This window comes from Barbatula barbatula, assembly GCF_947034865.1.
Source record: "Barbatula barbatula genome assembly, chromosome: 17".
In the NCBI taxonomy this organism is placed as follows: domain Eukaryota; kingdom Metazoa; phylum Chordata; class Actinopteri; order Cypriniformes; family Nemacheilidae; genus Barbatula; species Barbatula barbatula.
The window spans coordinates 7450051-7469101 of record NC_136780.1 but is presented as its reverse complement, the minus strand read 5'-3'; the positions used below and the strand labels follow the sequence as shown (position 1 = coordinate 7469101).

The 19051-nt window shown below is 35.6% G+C and overlaps 2 protein-coding genes across 19 annotated transcripts; one reads left to right on the top strand and one right to left on the bottom strand.

The window, feature by feature from the left end:
- The first annotated feature begins 453 nt into the window (after positions 1-453).
- atp6ap1b (ATPase H+ transporting accessory protein 1b) lies at positions 454-6000 on the top strand. The gene is made up of 10 exons (XM_079478023.1): positions 454-686; positions 848-974; positions 1848-1922; positions 2014-2207; positions 2329-2360; positions 2717-2802; positions 3391-3635; positions 3768-3818; positions 3960-4191; positions 4515-6000. Exons 1-10 carry the CDS (start codon positions 556-558, stop codon positions 4722-4724), a joined length of 1383 nt encoding a protein of 460 aa, XP_079334149.1. The 5' UTR covers positions 454-555; the 3' UTR covers positions 4725-6000.
- rca2.1 (regulator of complement activation group 2 gene 1) lies at positions 5154-19051 on the bottom strand. 18 transcript variants are annotated; one of them, XR_013787845.1, is made up of 16 exons: positions 18898-19051; positions 18251-18360; positions 17294-17485; positions 17110-17209; positions 16919-16998; positions 16633-16818; positions 16259-16435; positions 15638-15829; positions 12732-12926; positions 11906-12100; positions 10656-10844; positions 9765-9785; positions 9441-9501; positions 9191-9254; positions 7491-7550; positions 5154-6708 (listed from the first exon to the last, which is right to left on the bottom strand). XR_013787845.1 is itself a non-coding variant. In XM_079478008.1 (16 exons), coding segments are annotated over exons 2-16 (1746 nt in total). In that variant the 5' UTR covers positions 18315-18360; positions 18898-19034; the 3' UTR covers positions 5154-6707. The 18 variants fall into 18 exon arrangements, 15 of the variants coding, with proteins under 15 accessions (XP_079334134.1, XP_079334143.1, XP_079334146.1 ...); XR_013787847.1 differs by lacking the exon at positions 18898-19051 and adding an exon at positions 18606-18684; XM_079478008.1 differs by having other exon boundaries at positions 9472-9501; positions 18898-19034.

The following is a 19051-nucleotide window of genomic DNA, read 5'->3' as shown; positions in this document are numbered from 1 at the left end:
GTAAGATATGATGTAATCACCTTGAATGAACCACAATCATATGACAGGGGCGCAATTCAAGTCCATAAAAGTGGGCGTTTGCACTCCAGATGTTTACATTTTAACTCTGTATGGACATAAACACGGAGCGCATATTATAACTACATGTGGTAGTGAGCGTTATTGTGTGTTCTTACAAAAAGGCATACTATAAAATCCTAGGTGTAATTTGATATACCTCAGATAAGGAAGAGTTTACAACGAATAAGCAGACGAACGATGTTACGAGTTTTTATCACTAGCTCACCTCACAGGAATGAGTTAGGATTAGCCTTCGATTTTGGGAGTCTTTATTATAACGCTGGAAAGATAATTTTCCTCATTTAAAAACACCCCCTTATGAAAAAGTAAATTGCACTCAAATGCGGTTCATTTATATGACGTTAAACACCGCTGTGATGCCGCTCGCGCAGCTCGGAGGATTCACGAACCGCGTCAGCGGAGAATCACATGATCCAGACCACGTGATGACATGGCCGTGACCGCTCAGCTCTTCACGTGACTCTTTAAAACCTTATGACGGAAGTAGACGTTGAAACGCGGCGTAGTACGTTTTCAACAATGGCCTTCGCTTCAGTTTTATTATTTATATTTTCATTTTATAGCTGTTATGCTCAAGTGCCGCTGCTCGTGTGGACCAGTGACGGGTATGTTACATGATTGTCTTTTGATGATGTAGTTTATGTCGTTCTTGTCGGATGTGTTTAGGCAGGTAAATTGACATCAATACAACATGACAATTAAGTCAATTATATGTGTATGTGTGTGTTTACATTATTTTTTTCAATAACCTGCTTTGTCATTATAGGTACAGCTTGCCACATCTAACCCAACCCCCATCCGGTCATGTAGTGTCCGATGGACATCTAGGGGCTTATTTAAAATCTGCATTAAATACTGCTCCACATAATGTTTTACTCTTTCTACAGGATAAGGTAAGAACGAATATTATCAAGGCATTGGCAATAATCTCACAACGTGCAACCACATAGGGTGTTAAGTACAGCAGCTTCCCCTTCTCTGTATTTTTCCTCTAGCTGTTGGATTTGTCAGTATAGTGTGACACTTAGAAACGATTTTACTTCCCCATAGATCTTTCCCTGGGACAAACCAGTGTTTCATTACCTTTGTACAATTGTGATGTGCTTAAAAGGCTGTCAAACGATTAACATCCAGAATTAAAGTTGCTGTTTACATAATATATGCCTGTGTATCGTGCATATTCATTTTGTACACACAAACACACTTACCAATCATTTAAGTAATATCTAAATGTTTATACGTGTAATGTATGCATGTATGTGTATGTAAATAGAAAATTATTACATAGTATTAGTATATTAGTACACAGACATGCATGATTTCAACACAAACCTTTATTCTGGATTCATTTAATCATAGAACAATATGTGAAGGGCACAAAATGTTATGGGAGTGCACACTGTGATCCACGGATGTATCTATTAATTATTGACTATTGATTGTATACTGTAAATTTATTTTGCTATAAATGCTAATACGATGGCCTTTGTATTTGTGAAATGCTACAAAAAGCAACAATACCATGGGTTCCATTTCTGACATTGGTGTGTATGTTAAACAGCCAGTCAAAAATGGAACAAAAGATTTTACTGTATTGCCATTGGGAAGAACATTGTCATTATAGTAATGTGTACATCATGTGTATGAGCCCAGGAACACACATACTGTGCCAATAAATGTCTAGATTGAATAGTGTACAGTAATTGTAAATGCAATTATGATGGCTTACAATTAAATGTTCTTTCTATCCTGTCCTGACTATACAGCTTAGCATAGATGACTTCACAGTGTACGGCGGCGTATTTGGGAACAAACAAGATAGTGCCTTTTACAACATAGAGGTGAGTCTGGACTCTTGGTATTTTCAAGAGCTCTTTGAGGCATTAAACCACATGTCAAAGTTAAACACGAGTCATCGGTTCTCTTAAATAGGCAGCACTTCAGTCATCGTCCAATCCCCTGGTGTTGCCTTCTCTTGTCTGGTCAGCATCAGATTCAGTACTGGAACTGTTCCAGCAAGAGCTGGGCATCCCAGCAGTCCACATCAATCCGAGCGCTCTGAAAGAATTTCAGCTAAATGCTTCCCAGCGTTCACTGCTGGCCGTCCACCTCCCCTACACTACCGGGTAAACACGCTATAAAACATTCACAGCTCTAAATGCTTTTGTAAAGTGTTATCCTATTAGTATTATTCTCAAATAGCAATCACAGGAAGTTAACATTTCTTTGTTTTGTTTCAAATGTCAGTACTGAGGCAAAGGAAATGCTCCTTAAAAATGGTGAGTTGTTGTCTTCAGTTTTGCAAATGATCCTAATACACTGATAATGTTTTGCTTATTTGAGTTCTTTTTAATCAAAATTGTAAGTGTTTATAAAAAGCACAATTTAGAGCTCAAAACATAACTGCTCCGCATATTTTGACTTACCAATAACTTTCTGTCTGTTTAAAAAAAACTTGCTGTGCTTACTCCAGCTTTAATCTTCCTAGTAGCATGGCCTTGAAAACTAATGGAAATGTTTAGCGTGTTAACGAAAACTTTATATGCTCTCCTACTTGTAAGTCGCTTTGGACAAGAAGCGTCTGCCAAGTGAATAAATGTAAATGTACAGTTTAAGAAATTTCTGTCCTTTTTAGATAAAGTCATCGGAGAGGTTCTTGGCATGTTTAAATCTCATGGTGTACCTTATACAGCCGTATACACCAGCCTGAAGCCTTCCATTGTAAGTCTTCATAACCCTAAGGCCGTGTTCAGACATGACTTCATTTTTGAAGCTGCTAGACTCTATATTACATTGTTATCCTATGGAGTTCACCGTATAAAAACCGGCTTTTTTTAAACACCTGCGCCGGCATTTTTTCTGCAGCTCAGAGCGTCTTTTTAAGTTGAAGAAAGTTGAACTTTTCCGAAAAAAAAAACTATTTCAAGTTTCCATAACAACATGTAAGGAACGTGATTGGTCGAAAAGGCTCAAGCTCGAAAAAATTCAATTTCAGCCGGATCGCCCGTTGGAGCATAGTTTTGTATAAATATATAAGTTTAATTTTCACTTTTCAACAACTTCTGATTACATTTTTAGCGAGAAATTAGTATTGTATTTTTTAAATATGTGATTTTTTATTGCAAAGGCGCTGCCTCCGAAGTCATGGCGTTGCTATTTTACAGAAAAAGTCTGAACACGGCCTAACACATTGTTCACAGAAGAAGAATCTCTTCTCACACGCTGTGCCTCTTCAATTCACAAAATGGTTTACATTTATTTGAACTGTATAAACGTCCAAGTTAGACCTTTGTGATTTGTTTTCTGTAGATATTTCCGGAGACTCCAGTAATGGCAGAAAGTTCCATCGGACGTTCATTACTTCAGGCTCCTCCTCAGGCATCTGTGAAACCTCCGATTACATTTAACAACACAGAGGGACAGCCGTGTATTCTGCTATGGGCTGAAAACCTCAATGTTAGTCATAAGTTGGACCAGTGGGTGGATCTGGGCCCAGCGGCCTTTAGTGGTGCTGCCAACTTGACTGGTTCAACATGCAACCAAACTGTTTCAAGGTCAGAAGAGAAAAAAAATACGTTTTGTCTTTATTTATTCACCAGATGTGTATCACTTTCATACTTGGAATAGAAAAGTAAAGTCCTGTTAATTCAATGCATTATTCTTTAATCATTGCCTTTATTTTTCAGACTGGTATTAAACTACCAAAATGTTTTCGATTTCCAAACCGTTCAGCTTATGTGAGTAGTCAACACAATGTTAAATTAACTAAAAATAAACTGTAAAATTTGAGTGATATAAACGCAAGGTTAAATCCAATGACACTGAATATATACGCTGGAATTTTAACTTGATCTTGTCATTCTTTCCCAAACCTCCAGCTTCTCCATGCGCAACAGCCTCTTTCCGGTGTCTGCTCGTCAATGGAGCGTCATTGAGCAGGTGGTGATAGAGTATGATAATGGGAAGAGAGCAGTCTTTAATGGTAGTGGTGGTATCTATTCCCCTGCGGAGTATTCTTTCCATTGCCAGAGTGTGAGCAGCATACAGAGCCCCCTGCTGGTGCCTACTGAAAGTGCTGCTGATTGGAGGCTTTCCTTCACAGATTTACAGGTACTGCTGTGTGATTTGTTCAAACAAGGGTTCAATGTGAATCATTCATCTCGGTACTGTGTAAAGGATTATGATTAACTAAAAAAAGCCATTTAATCAGACAAAATATTTCAACGTATTTGTACTCAATTTGTAAACATTGTTGCAAATTAACAAGTAGTTTAACAGAGATGAAAATCACACATCTCGTATCTTGTACGTAACTTTAGCTTCTGTTGGGTTAATCATTTATTGCTGTAAACAACTGGTATTATGGTCCACATCTTATCCTTTCTTTATTAATGCATCAGTGAATAACATGTGATGTCATGTGTTTTCAACAGATCCAAGGCTTCAATGTTATGGGTGAGGATTTTTCATATGCCAGTGATTGTGCGGGTTTCTTCACTCCAGGGATTTGGATGGGCCTTCTTACCACTCTCCTCATGATCCTGATCCTCACCTACGGCCTGCACATGATCATGCAAGTTCACACCATGGACCGCTTTGACGATCCAAAGGGCCCAGCTATATCAGTGCCTTTAAATGAGTGACTTGAGTCAGAAACAGCCATTTATTGATGTGTATGTATGTTAATTCAGGATCTAGGTATTTGAATGTTTTAAATGGATGTTTATTTTGTTTGCTTGTAGGAAATGGTAAGAGAATACTTTTCACTTGTTTTTCATGTGCACAAGTTTCAAAAGGTTTCAGATACATAAGTTGAAATATACATGCATTGTACGCACGTGGCTTTGTCAAGCTAAGGTTACATAAAATTACATTTTGGCTTCCATGATCAACATGAACTCTGTAATTTTTCGTACTATTATCTCATTTGTCTTTTAAATTGGATGGTGTACTTCTCACACTGTGTATGATTTGTGCGTATGTGTATTATTAAATGTGAGACTTGCCAATATTTAAACAGATGGATGGTGGTCATTCTCTTGGGTCAAAAAGTTGGGAATCTTTTGAATGAATATTGTATATTTGTACCATTTATTTATTTTCTACAAAATCAATAAGGTGGTTCCTTTCAACGTGCAGTGAGATTTGTCCAGTAATTTTTGTTAATAAAGACAATTGACACAGACTTACAATATATTCTACGGACTACTAACACAACTAACAAAACAATTATAAAACCAATATGCATTTTCTTTCATCTTTTCACCGATACAATGAAAGAATGGTTAAACAAAAACGAGAATATGATTTGGTGCAGCATTGTGTGATCTGCCTGAACAGTTCTGACGTAAAATGCTGCATCACCTCAAAATTGACCATACCATTAGCAAACAAGTTTCAGAATTACATTACTTCATTATAAACCATGAAAATATGCAACTAACATTGACATTGGTTTGAGCAGTCTAGACAAGAAACAGTTAAAAGTAAAAATACAATGGAAAGTGTATCTTTATTTTGTCTAACAATCAATTTGTCGCAGTACAGATGTTTATTGTGGCTCTAGTTGCTTCTTGGGTCCACAGTGATTATGAAACGCAAACAATGATTAGTTGCAAATATCAAGTAATCGATTTTTCTTCAAACAAGACTTGAACCGATTTATATTAACCTCTACTGCCTTTGATTTCAGTGCCAGTGTCCAAGAACTGCATAAGCTACAGAACTGCAAGATCTAAAAATGAGTAAATGATCATATGGACCGTAGTACTACAGTTGTTTTTTGAAGTCTTCAGTAGAAAATGCACAAAAAACAAGTATCTAAAAACCTTTAACGCTCACACAGCTCAATGAAGTAAAGTATGTTAAAAACTTGTCTATCTACACCAGGCATTGCAAATAAACAGGAGCATGACCAGCACATTTTGCTTGATTTGTGTATTTACATACTGAAAAAGTTATAGCAAAACACATTGTCCATGTGAAAGTGAACATGCCGGAGCTATTTGAAAAAAACTGTGTTAATTAATTTTTATGAATAATTCCAGAATTTACAGCCCTAGAACTTATATGCCGTTTTTCATTCACAATTTACAATGCTTAAGACAAAGCCTTTTACAATAATTTAAAAACAAATAGGCCCAATCATATAACTGCACAGGGAAAAAAAATTCTGATATTTTGGCCTCGAGTATGTTCATTCAAAAATAATTTAAATAACACAAATAGAAAAACATACAGAAAAAACCTCCACAATCTCTCTAATAGAATATTAAATTGCTTTAGACTGAGTAAGTATCATTTTGACTTGGTTTCCAGGAAGAAATGTAATCACAAAATCATTGGCGAGTAGTATTAGTAAGGTTTCTAACGCTTTATAAAAGTAAAGTTACCCAGATTTGTGTGGAGATCTTTCCAGGAAAAAGAAAGAGAATGCAGAACACAACCTTTCTTGCGTGGGGTACACCAGCTTGTTTTCACTTCACTTTTCAGTGTCTGATTATTCCAGAGAAGAATGTGTTAAAAGGGATTCTGAAACGTGTTTGAGGGGACAATACATATGGAGAAACCTTCACTTAGTGGTTAAGATTTTCTCCTCATGGACTTCGAAAACGATTCTTAGCAGATCTGTAAAAGAATAAAATAAAGTGTGTGATTTGAAAGTGACTCACAATAATGCATTTGCTTCATGTGCTCAGGAAGAATGACAAATCAAGCTAAATATTCCGAGGAACAATGCCACATGCATCATACTCATGTGTTTCCAGTAGTTCCGGTAATACCAAATGAAAAAGTAGATGACTCATTAAGTATTCAGTAACAATGAGATGCGTCAGGGCTGTAGATGGACAAATTCAGATATAGCATACAGTATTTCAACATTCAACAAGCTTCTGTAATCTTGGTTTAAAGAGGGAGATTCTAATCCCTTTTCTGAAGTGGTTCCTCAGGATTACACTTTTTACATTACACTACAACTGCCCCAGGAAAACTGGTCGTGGAGCTGGTCTTGGAGGTGTTTTTTTATCAAAAGTTTATGACACGTACTACTTTGGCAGGTGTCTACACAAGCTTTGAAGTACAACTTTTTCAAATAGAACTGGTACGTCCAGTTCTCTTGCCCACCACATATTAGCAATGCTTTTTTAAGCGAATTCTATGATTTAATAGAAGAATTAATTCCATGGTTTAATTACATTTTAGTGTTGGGTGATTTTAAAAAACACATATAATATAAGTTTTTGTATTTTGTTGTATTGTGTTTCTAATTGTGTTTATTCTTAGCTGTACTGTCCTGCACTTTGGATCAACTGAGTGTTGTGTGAAAGAAAAAAAGGCAGTTCTATTAATAAACTTGTCCTTTAAATAGCAATTTAGGAAGAAAGTTACATAGTTGACCATTTTCTTACCATTCAAGCGGTAAATCTTCATTTCTAGTCGACACCTTTTGTGAATACTCATGTTTTGAGCTGCAACCAAAAAGTCTGGTTGTCAAAGTTTGCAAAATAGCCATTTATGTTAAACCTCAGCCCACAATCCACTCACAAAACCTTAGGCCCATAGTCAAACACAGAAAAGCCTTCACCGACAAAGAAAAGTAGCCCACGTATTTATATATAGTCTATTAACACATAGGGTTGCAAAAAAAGTATTCCCAAAGACACTCTCATGGGAACTTCGTGGTTATCAAAATCCAGATTGCTTTTTTGATTGTATTTTGGCTCTCCTAAAGCTTGATCTGTTTTCCATTTAATACCACAATTATTTACTTTAAAATGCTTAGGTCTCCTTTTTCAATCCTAAATTGTCAAGGACAATAAATTGATGCACATACAGGGGTTAGACTAAATAAAATAAAACACCACAGTTAGGGGTCCATAATAATTGTGTTTTCTTTGCAGGATAATAATGTCCAACACCTTAGATCAAATATGTGATCTAACTTTTTGTATTGTGTTTATATTATTTAGTCCAACCTAGGGGTCTACAGATTATCGAACTGGCCGATTATCAACATCGATATTAAGCATTATTATTGTGGTCGGCCATTTTAAAAGTCAATTTCAGATAAAGTCATTAAATTTAGAAATACGCTAACACTTTGAATGGTTTATGATATTCGCATTAGCTTGTTATGTGATCACATCCTTGTGCATGATCCGCGCAATCTCCAAACTATGGCACAACAAAACAGCAAGCACATTCTTCTTCAAATATGTTGATTTTACTGCGCGTTTTGACCGATGTAACGCTGCACATGTGCAAATCTTCAGACAGTCCTTAACAAAGAGGAAAGGTTTCGATTACTTTTAAAAATTGCCACTCGGAGGATAAACGGTTTCTTTGTAAAGAGCAACATGCATCAAGTGGAGCGTCTTTCTGACAGCTATTATTTATTTCCTCACTGTTTACCATGGTTTTGCTATAATTTCTAAATTTCTTTGTTCTGATGAACAGAGAGAAATATATTTGGAAGAACGGTTTGCTTTCCTACATTCTTCAAAATATCTTATTTTGTGTTCATCAGAACAAAGAAATGTATACAGATTGGGAACAACTTGAGGTTGAGTAAATGATGACAGAATTTTCATTTTTGGGTGAATTGAACCTTTAAATAAAACAGCTAATAATGAAGCGCAATACTAAAGCCATTTTAAACAATACCATGTGAATATAAAATAGAAAACAAAATTTCAGGTAATTTTACTCCAACCTTTTACCTTTTGCAACCCTTAATGTCAACAGTTTATAACCATTGCAATGATCAAATAAAAATAGACTATTATAAACACAGTTTACTAACCAGATGATACAGGACTTTAATGACAAGCAATTTGCTTTGAAAGTGGTGAGAGAAAAATCACAGCCATTCAGGATATGTGTACTACTTCTCAAATATCTGCATACCATCTTATTGCAAATACACTGCACAGTTGATCTATACCCCAAACTTAATGCTAATGTGGTTTAATAGGTCAGAAATTGATTAACATGCAGGAGATGGCTTTATGCTTGTCACTGAAAGTCGTGTCTGGTTAAAAAGTGTCAAAGTTGGGTGTTAAATGAAAACAAAACCGCCAACTGAGATAAAATGTTAAATTGAACTTACTTTTTCTTACAGATGAAAATCCCAGCCAGAGCCCCCAAAACAGCAGCAAGCACAGCAAACACAACTATTGTATTAAACAGAAGAAAGTTACATCTCTTACATTGCTTATAAAAAACACAATTGTTAAAAGATAAAAATACAAGAGGGAAATAATACTTGCAAACATCTATGACACTATATACTTCACTCTTATATATTCCACAAAAATGAACATAAGCACTATTTATATTATAATAATTATTATTATTACATCAAACTAATGAGCTGAATGCGATACATACTCCCAGCTATCGCACCAGGAGATGGTCCAGCTGCAAAACAGAAAAATATCAAATTACATCAATTGAGCTATCTTCTAACAATAAAGGTACAGAACAGAACTACATGTGATCAAATCAGCTCTTCAATGACCAGTGAAGCACTATAAAATGATGAAATTCATCTTGGGACACAAACAAATAAGATCACCTTATAATTAAATAGGGCAATTCTGTTCATTCTTGAACGAATATGAACCGAACTCATTAGTCTAACAATGCAAGTTTAAACTATATAACAAAGCAATGAGACTTACATGAGGGAAGAGTATCAGCGTCTGAAAAAAAAGAGAAAATAATTAAACCTTAGTTAAAACCCAGTGTTCTAAACCTCATGCCACACGTTGCGTGAATTTCACTTCTAATTTCCATGACAGGTTAAGTAGATCGCATAGATCAGTTTAACAACATTAAAATCAAGTAAGAGGGAGCAAAGAATCTTTTGAAACATGACTGACACACTTTCTGACTCTTACAATTTAGGTCAATATTTCATCGAGGTGTTAAAAAATTGCAATTGGCAAAGCTCCTTGACAATGATTCTGATTATCTGCAGACCAAAAGTGCAAAAGGCACTGAGATAAAATCATGCTGATTTTATCATTATAAGGCCCTTAATGTTTTTGCACAAAACCATTTCTACTTTTAGTTTTGGACCATGTTTCAACTGCTATCTGAACACTCAGATTAAGTGATGCTTGACTTTAAAATAAATGACAACAGTAACAGTACGATTGGCTGAAACCTTTGCATAGAAAATAAATGCAACACATGAGGAATATAACAGCTGCATGACTGTAGTACCAACAGTACAGCGCAGCAAAGTTAGGATAGTCCCAAATACAATTTAGACATAATAGACAGTCTCAGAAGCAATACTGTGATTGTCAATTTAAATTGCCAGTTCGACACACAACACTTAATACAGAATAAATAAATATCATACCAGCAGAACATTAAGTATTCACAGGAAAAAAAAGTGAAAGATAAGCTAGCTGACCATTTCTATCTTTACACAACATACTCCAAACATGCTATCTAACAGCTTCTTCTGGTCGCTGTTAGATTTGAACACAAAAGTAGACATCAACTACAAAACCACACAAAGGTTTAGAACAACCAGAAGCACCAGTAAGGGCCGTAAATACCTGTGCATTTGAGCTGCAGATCTATCCATTTGGTGTCCATACATGTAACAAACTTAGAAGCTTTTGGATCAACTGGTATATAACCAGATTTACATTCAATTTCTAGAACGATTCCATCAGTGAATTTATCCATATGGTTTGATTCTTTGGCTATGACAAGCCCTTCAAACACAGGTGGTCCACAATACCCTATATTGTGGAGATAAACACAAACAATACAGCAATCTTAAAATGGAGCCTGTATAGAAGCAACTTTAGCTCACAAAAATGTTTGTATTATAAAGAATCAACCAGGTAAAAACAAAGGCCAAAGCATGAAATCTGTAAAATGTATTTTCTGATGAGCACGGAGTAAGATCATATATGAAGAATGCTTTCAACCAAACAGTTCCTGGCACCATTGATTACTATAGTTGTAAAAATGACAATGGTAGTCAAAAGTGCCCCAAACTCTTTGCTTTCCTACATCCTTCAAAATGTCTTCCGTCTTCAAAAAAAAAGACATTTATAAAGCGAGTTTTCCCACTATTTTTGGGTGAACCGATTTTATTTACAAGTACAGATCAATATTGGACAATACAGGGAGGTTTAAATAATGATTTGAGAAGAAAACAGGAATGGAGTTAAAGGAAACTTCGACAAACTTAAAGTTAAAAACAGTACCGTAACTAGGGCCGCACGGTTAATCGTTATTTAATGGTGATAATTGACCGAGCATATTCGTTGTGATGATGTTTTAAAAGCAAGCACAAAACTCCCGACAATGTCAGAAATTCATTGCAAAGCTTGTATCTTTTAAACTGCCACTTTGCATTTTATACTATTTTAATACTTTTTTGCAAAACCCACAGACAACCGTTAAAGTTGACCAATAGTAATGACTTATAAAAAAAAACAAGAAATAAAAAATGAAGTAGCAAGCTTTAATTCTGATGGTCACAGTTTTTTTTTGCCATGGAGTGTTTAGATTGTTTGCATGCTTTAAAATATGGTGTTGAAGAAGTTCAATGGCCTTATAAAACATGTTGAAGTGAAATTAAAAACCAAAGTTCTGAACTGCTCAATAATCGTGTAAATATTTGAGCAAAATAATCATCATTTACCCATAAACGTCCAGCCCTAGCTGTAACTATATTACAGTTCATAGAGTAAATGCAAGTCCGACATCACAAGAATGCAAATTAGTACATAACATCACCAACTTTAGAATAGACATCAGTAAGTTTTCTGTATTGTTGCATAGCAGTTACCTTTGCATGTGAGCTGGAGCTTTGTCCACTTGGTGTCCACACAGGTAACTAAATTAGAAGCTTCTGAATCTACTGGTTCGTAACCAGATTTACATTCAAATGTTACGTTGGATCGGTCAAGGAATTTAGTCATTGAATCAAATGGCTTGGATATGGTGACATCCCCTCCAAACGCAGGCGGTTTACAAAAGTCTTCTTTATGGAGGTAAACACAAAAAAGGTTTTGATTCAAATTTCCAGTAATAAATTCAGTAGTATTCTAGTTAACTCTTTTATTATTACTCTTTTTTTAAGGTGGTCTTGGAGGTGTTTTTTATCAAAAGTTTATGACACGTACTACTTTGGCAGGTGTCTACACAAGCTTTGAAGTACAACTTTTTCAAATAGAACTGGTACGTCCAGTTCTCTGTGTTTTTATCTATTGCCCACCACATATTAGCAATGCTTTTTTAAGCGAATTCCATGATTTAATAGAAGAATTAATTCCATGGTTTAATTACATTTTAGTGTTGGGTGATTTTAAAAAACACATATAATATAAGTTTTTGTATTTTGTTGTATTGTGTTTCTAATTGTGTTTATTCTTAGCTGTACTGTCCTGCACTTTGGAAATTAAAAACCAAAGTTCTGAACTGCTCAATAATCGTGTAAATATTTGAGCAAAATAATCATCATTTACCCATAAACGTCCAGCCCTAGCTGTAACTATATTACAGTTCATAGAGTAAACGCAAGTCCGACATCACAAGAATGCAAATTAGTACATAACATCACCAACTTTAGAATAGACATCAGTAAGTTTTCTGTATTGTTGCATAGCAGTTACCTTTGCATGTGAGCTGGAGCTTTGTCCACTTGGTGTCCACACAGGTAACTAAATTAGAAGCTTCTGAATCTACTGGTTCGTAACCAGATTTACATTCAAATGTTACGTTGGATCGGTCAAGGAATTTAGTCATTGAATCAAATGGCTTGGATATGGTGACATCCCCTCCAAACGCAGGCGGTTTACAAAAGTCTTCTTTATGGAGGTAAACACAAAAAAGGTTTTGATTCAAATTTCCAGTAATAAATTCAGTAGTATTCTAGTTAACTCTTTTATTATTACTCTTTTTTTAATCTGTGATAATTGGCTGAATCCAAATATTAAGAACAGGTCTATAAGCAGCATTAACATTACAATGCTTTTAACTAAGAGAAAGAAAATTTTCTTTCTCTTATGCTATCGAAATTCAGAAGCTATCTCTGAGATTCTAAGATAAATTGTTGAATAAATTAAAAAGCATGATGTAGATTAATCAATAATCATATAAGCAGGTAGGAATGGTAAAAACTCTTATAGGTGTAGTATTGACTCACACATTCACAAAATTAGAGTCCAGACTGTAAAGAGTTAGAAAAAAGAAAACACTGAGATGAAGTAAGAGAGAGCTGTACAATTTGCACACTTATGACTTTTTATGGTAATGTATATTGTTACTTGATATGTTAGTAACGCTTTTAGCCTGTTAGGAACATATAACCGTGTTTCCTGCTCTAACCTTCTTAAATAAACACTCAGTTTAATTGCTTTCCTTTTAAAGGTCCAGTATATGACATTTAGAGGCATCTAGGGGTGAGGTTGCAAATTACAACCAACGGATTAATCCACTCCACCCCTGACTTTTCGTAGGACTACGGCGGCTCCCACAGGACTAAGATGTTTCATGTTTCCGAGCAGTTTGTCTGTTTAGTGCTACTGTATGGCGAATACCATGTAAGGGGACCCGCGTTGTATGTAGATAGAAATAGCTCATTCTAAGGTAATAAAAACATAGCGCTTCATTATGTAAGGTCTTTATACACCTCCGAAGAAAGAGTTATGTACTATAACATATTACATTTCTGTCAATAGATCCTCCAAAAAATTACACATTAGACCTTTAAGACTGATCCTGAATCAGATCTGCAACCACAAAACAGTGCAGGAGCCTGTTATCATACAGATCCAACAGTAAAAATACTGAAATATCAATGATACAACACAATGAGCACACTCCCGAATACATCAACTACCAGGAATACAAAATACTTTTGGAGTAACAATGTGACTGTTGTCTACGACCAATCCAAATCAATCCAAACTAAAACATACAACAATAAAGTAAATCCAATAGTCCTTGTTGCACCCAGGAGGGAACCATAACTTCAAATCTGTGGCCCTATTGCTCCTTTCCACTATGGCCACAAAACCAATGAGCCATTTTTCTTAATATCTTCTTTTGTTTTCCACAGAAAAGTCATATACAGGTTTGAACAACAAGTTTTGATGCACTATTTCTTTAGGGTGATGTATCATGACAGCGCTCAAAGCAAAGCAGACACCTAAGCAGGCAGAGAACAGCGAGCCTATAAAATGTATGTAACAGACCAAAATAAACGTTTTCATGGGTTATTTGGGAAAATGATTATAAGTGATTGCAGAGTTTGTAAATTACACATTGACAAGTGAATATTCTCAAAGCTTAACATTACCACACACCAAGAAAATAGTGGCAGCAGTAGCAGGAATAAATCGCCTGGCACAGCGGCCTATTAGATTATAAACAAACTTACCTTTCGATAATTAAATTATATTAAAAACTCCATCCCAGGGTACCTCTAGATGAAGCAAGCAAGTTTGTGTCTATACCGTTCAACATAGTGGGCAGAACTAGCCATAAAAGTTGATGGTCAATATGATTGGTCAATTTGTCAGTTGAAATAACTCTCTCACTGATTTAATATTGATTGATGCAATTTCATAGCTGCACCACCAATAACAAAGCTGAAAGCCTTGGGCAGGAAACATGCTTATAGAATCTGATGGGCAGCATTTATTCCTCAAAAACCTTTACTTGAATGTTAATTGTCAAATGACCAATACTTAAAGTATACGACTTAAATATGATTTTTACCCTCTGGTTACACCCTAAGCCATACATAACACATCAGCAAATAGAGCGTTAAAATAAAATGGGTTGCGAAATTGTGATGCGCAAACAACTCCTGTCTTGAATTTTATTACACTTGCAGTACATACTCTAAAGTGAAACGTAAACAAAAAGATAATAGAAAAATCTTTTGTGTACTTCTGCTTGCAGGTCTTGTAAGCACTATCAAGATGCCCCTGTGGGATAAAACCCACTGCAGACCTCCTGTATGCAAAATGACTGATTGATGTCTTAATGCAGGACCCCTTAAACACATCCTAACAGCAGCTGTAAACTGGGTCTCCAAACATGTTTGTAAGCTCTCTCTTACCACATCTTAATGTTGCGTAGCCTGAACATGTTACCAAATATCAGAGATGAACAATGTTATTACTTAGGAAAAATTTACTTACTTAATATGGTTTTTACCTTTTAATACTCCAGTAAAAGATCAGATTGAAGAGGTAAAAGTAGTAGATTTGAGCTTTTACTTTAGTATTTTAAATTTTAAAAAAAGTTTAGTAGATTCTTTATGTACTTAAATTCTGTATTAAATATAAAAACATGTAAAAAAAATATTTATGTATGTAATGTAGTGAATTCTTTTTTTCCAAAGTAAAAACATTTCATAATTTACTCACCTCAGCCTAGTGACAAACACATGACGTTTTTATGCGAATCACAAAAGTACAAGTACGCTGCCCTTTCCAGACATCTACTTTTGTGGTCCACAAAAAAAAGCATTGAAACAATAAGAAGCGCATGTAAGAGCAGTAGTTACCTTTGCATGTCAATTTCATGCCAATCCACTGTTTGCCTTCACATTTAGCTGTATTAGAAGCTTTCGAATCGACTGGTTTATATCCAGATTCACATTCAAATGTTACATTGGTTCCCTCATAGTATTTCTGAATTAAGCCAGATTCTTTGGATATGGTGACATGCCCTCCAAACACGGGCTTTCCACAGTACCCTACATTGTGGAAATAAACACAAATATACATACAATGGTCTGATAAAAGACTTAAAGGAGTTTATCCAAAAATAAACGTTTTGTCATCATTTATGCACCCTTGGGTTGTTCCAAATCTGTGTACTTTTCTGAACACAGAGAAAGAATGCTTGTAACCAAATAGGTATTGGTCTCCATTGACTACCATAATGGTAGTCTAAAGTGCCCCAGAACTGGTTTCTTTCATTCTTCAAATATTTTCTTTTGTGTTCAACAGAACAAACATTTTTCCTACTATGGATTAAATAAAGACACAATTTTCATTTTTGGGTGAAATGTTTCTTTAAGAAACACTTTTCATGTTTAGACAAACAATTATTTTACTGCCAAGAGCAATATTCGAAAGAGGTGTGTGTGTGTGGTTATCCATTGGCGATATAGTAGTCTTACCAACGCACTGCGGTGGTTCAGGACTCCATCCATTTGCTGTACACCGAATAGAATTTGCTCCTTTCATTTCATAGCCATCCGAACACTTGTATTCTATAAAGTTATTTAGACCGTAGGGGGGTGCTTTTCCACCTACTCGATACCCATTTGGGACGTTAGGCACTGGACATGATACAACTAGAAAAAAAAAAATCAAAGAAACATTTTTCAGCAAATCAAAGCTTTAATTCATAAGAACTATTCTCACATTCATACATTTAAGACATAACATTATTGTGGCATATACCCCAAACTAAGAAAACAAGTCAAGTGATCTCTGTTCCATTCAATCTGGTGTGCTCTGTCCGACTGTTTTGTATTCAACAATGACTTACCGATACATTTTGGTGGATCTGGCTGAAATGTTCCAGCATCAGAACATGTTAATATCGCACTTCCAATCAGATCAAACCCAGGGTTACATCTGTAGGACACCCCCTGTTCATAATCATATATGTCTACATTTCCCTGGTCTTCATACATCCCATTGTCTATTTGTTTAGGTGGCTCACATTTCACCACTAAAGAGAGAAAAAAAAGAACAATATGGTTATAGATAGAATAATAATGCGCACAGAACAATTTATTCTATCACATATGCAAATGTCTGAAATAGCAAACCTTCACAGGAAGGCTCTCTACCATCCCAGCCAGTAACTCGACACGTTCTTTGATTTGTCCCAAAATTCTGATTTAAATATCTGAAAAAAATTATCCGTTGACTATCAAATATGATACAGCACACAATCAAAATTGTATATGGTTTTATATTAAAGCACACTGCATAATAAACTAACCTCATGTTCACTTACCCTTTGTTACAAACACCTGTAACCATGTCACCAAACAAAATACCGCCAGATATTTCATATTTCCCATTATCGAAATCTGGAAGACTTCCACAAGATTTTCCTACAATGGATAAAAATGATTAACCATCGATCTAGATTTGTTTTCAAACCCTTATAAACAAAGCAGAGATAAAAATGTATTTACTTGTGCAGCTGAGACCAAGTTCTGTCCATTTGTTTCCGTTACAGGTAACCGATTTGGAAGTTAATCCGGCACTAGGTATGTATCCACTCATACAGTCAAACGTTACTTGAGATCCATCCGGGAATTCCTTTTTTGAGATATCGACGGCTGATAAGACCACATTCCCGCCAAACTCAGGTTTTGTACATTGTGCTGTAAAAACAAACGATAGAGAAGGTGGTTAGAACCTAGAGGACCACAGTTTAAAGTTTAGCTCCAGCTCTGCAAACTATTTACTAGAACCGGATAGAACTTCATTTTGACTCGTCTTAATGTAAAGTGACAAAGTCTTTTTTCAAAATGCTGAGGCATGCATAGAAAAGAAATAGTGATTTCAGGTTTCACATGGGAGCAGTTGTTCAGCACAATTGGAAATTTTCACATTCACATTACCATCAACAAGTTTAATTGAACGGTTCTGAAACCAAATATTGTAAACTCGGTTTACAAGAGTTAAACAAAGGAAACGGTTTTGTGTAAATATAATATATAAACTATAAAAGGAAGTGTTATGTTATCTTTTTAGAGTTAAATAATTTACTTATACAGAACATGAGGTGATTGGGGTCAAAAATACCTGCTGGTCAAGGTCTAAAAGCAGCTAAAATGTCTGACTAGTCTTGCACGTTCATGGCCATGTTTTAAGATTAAGGGCAACTGTGACCCTGAATAAGGTCATGATGTGTCATCATCATCATCTTCTTCTTCTTCTTCTTGTTGTTGTTTTTCGTTGGCGGATCGCCGTCTTTAACAGAGCATTACCGCCATCTACTGTGGGAATGAATCAGATACTTTTACCCCTATATTCCCTACCAGTCAGTACCCGGGCTTTGTGTGTCATCTTATTCAGCAGTATACCGAACAAAGTCCAAAAATGTCATGGCAGGTGAATTAGATCAAATACAAATAGACACTCACCTCTGACATGAACACGCCTCATAAGACACAGGAAAAGCGTAACAGTGAGCACTTTATATCCCATCGTATGTGAATATTAAGCTCCAAACAACGCCAATGTAATGGTTTTGCTGATAGTAAATAAAACAAGAACACAGTGTAAGCAAATGTTTTAAAGTGAAGTAACAAAGAATAACCAAACGCCAACACTCGCAATAACAAAACAGCCTGTTCGCGTTAGCCTTTTAGCGGCTAAATTAGCACAATAGCCCTACCCGGGTATTAAATGATATAGAGCTCACAATATTTAAAACCATAGACATCGACATACTCATTCAAAGAAATGTAGCCCAATTTCAAGGTTTTATTGTATTACCTTATACGACAAGGCTGCTTAGTTAGCGATTTACAACCGTTAAGCTAAAAGTTCGTTACGTGACGCACTCGCAAAAAGCAAGGAAGGGCGTGAAATCCGGCGTTTCCTCTTAACTTTACCACAACAATCCTTTAGTATGAATAATTAAATTAAGGTTAATAAACCAAATTCCGATAAAACAACTACACGTATAAGTAACACACTAGATCGCAGCTGACATTTACATTTTACTCCTCGTTTCCTATATACAAGATATTGTCGTTTACGCTACATGTTAAGATCACAGTCTTACCTCTCGGGAAGAGAATTCACAATAGAGGTTTACGAACATAAAAGGCTGGATAAATATGAAGGCAGATTGGGTCATGCGATTTTCCGGTAAGATAACATTACCGACACCCACTGCACTGCACTCCGTTTCCACCGGGGCGGGGCTTTCGACTCAT

Bases quoted from the DNA above. Each gene is read 5' to 3' on its own strand.
- atp6ap1b (XM_079478023.1), top strand. From the start codon at position 556: ATGACGGAAGTAGACGTTGAAACGCGGCGTAGTACGTTTTCAACAATG. The intron at 2,208-2,328 runs GTAAACACGCTA...TTCAAATGTCAG, and splicing joins CACCTCCCCTACACTACCGG to TACTGAGGCAAAGGAAATGC. The intron at 3,819-3,959 runs GTGAGTAGTCAA...CCAAACCTCCAG, and splicing joins TTCCAAACCGTTCAGCTTAT to CTTCTCCATGCGCAACAGCC.
- rca2.1 (XM_079478008.1), bottom strand. From the start codon at position 18,314: ATGGGATATAAAGTGCTCACTGTTACGCTTTTCCTGTGTCTTATGAGG. The intron at 16,819-16,918 runs GTTTGCTATTTC...TTCTCTCTTTAG, and splicing joins TAGAGAGCCTTCCTGTGAAG to TGGTGAAATGTGAGCCACCT. The intron at 12,927-15,637 runs GTAACTACTGCT...ACCTCCATAAAG, and splicing joins CATGAAATTGACATGCAAAG to AAGACTTTTGTAAACCGCCT.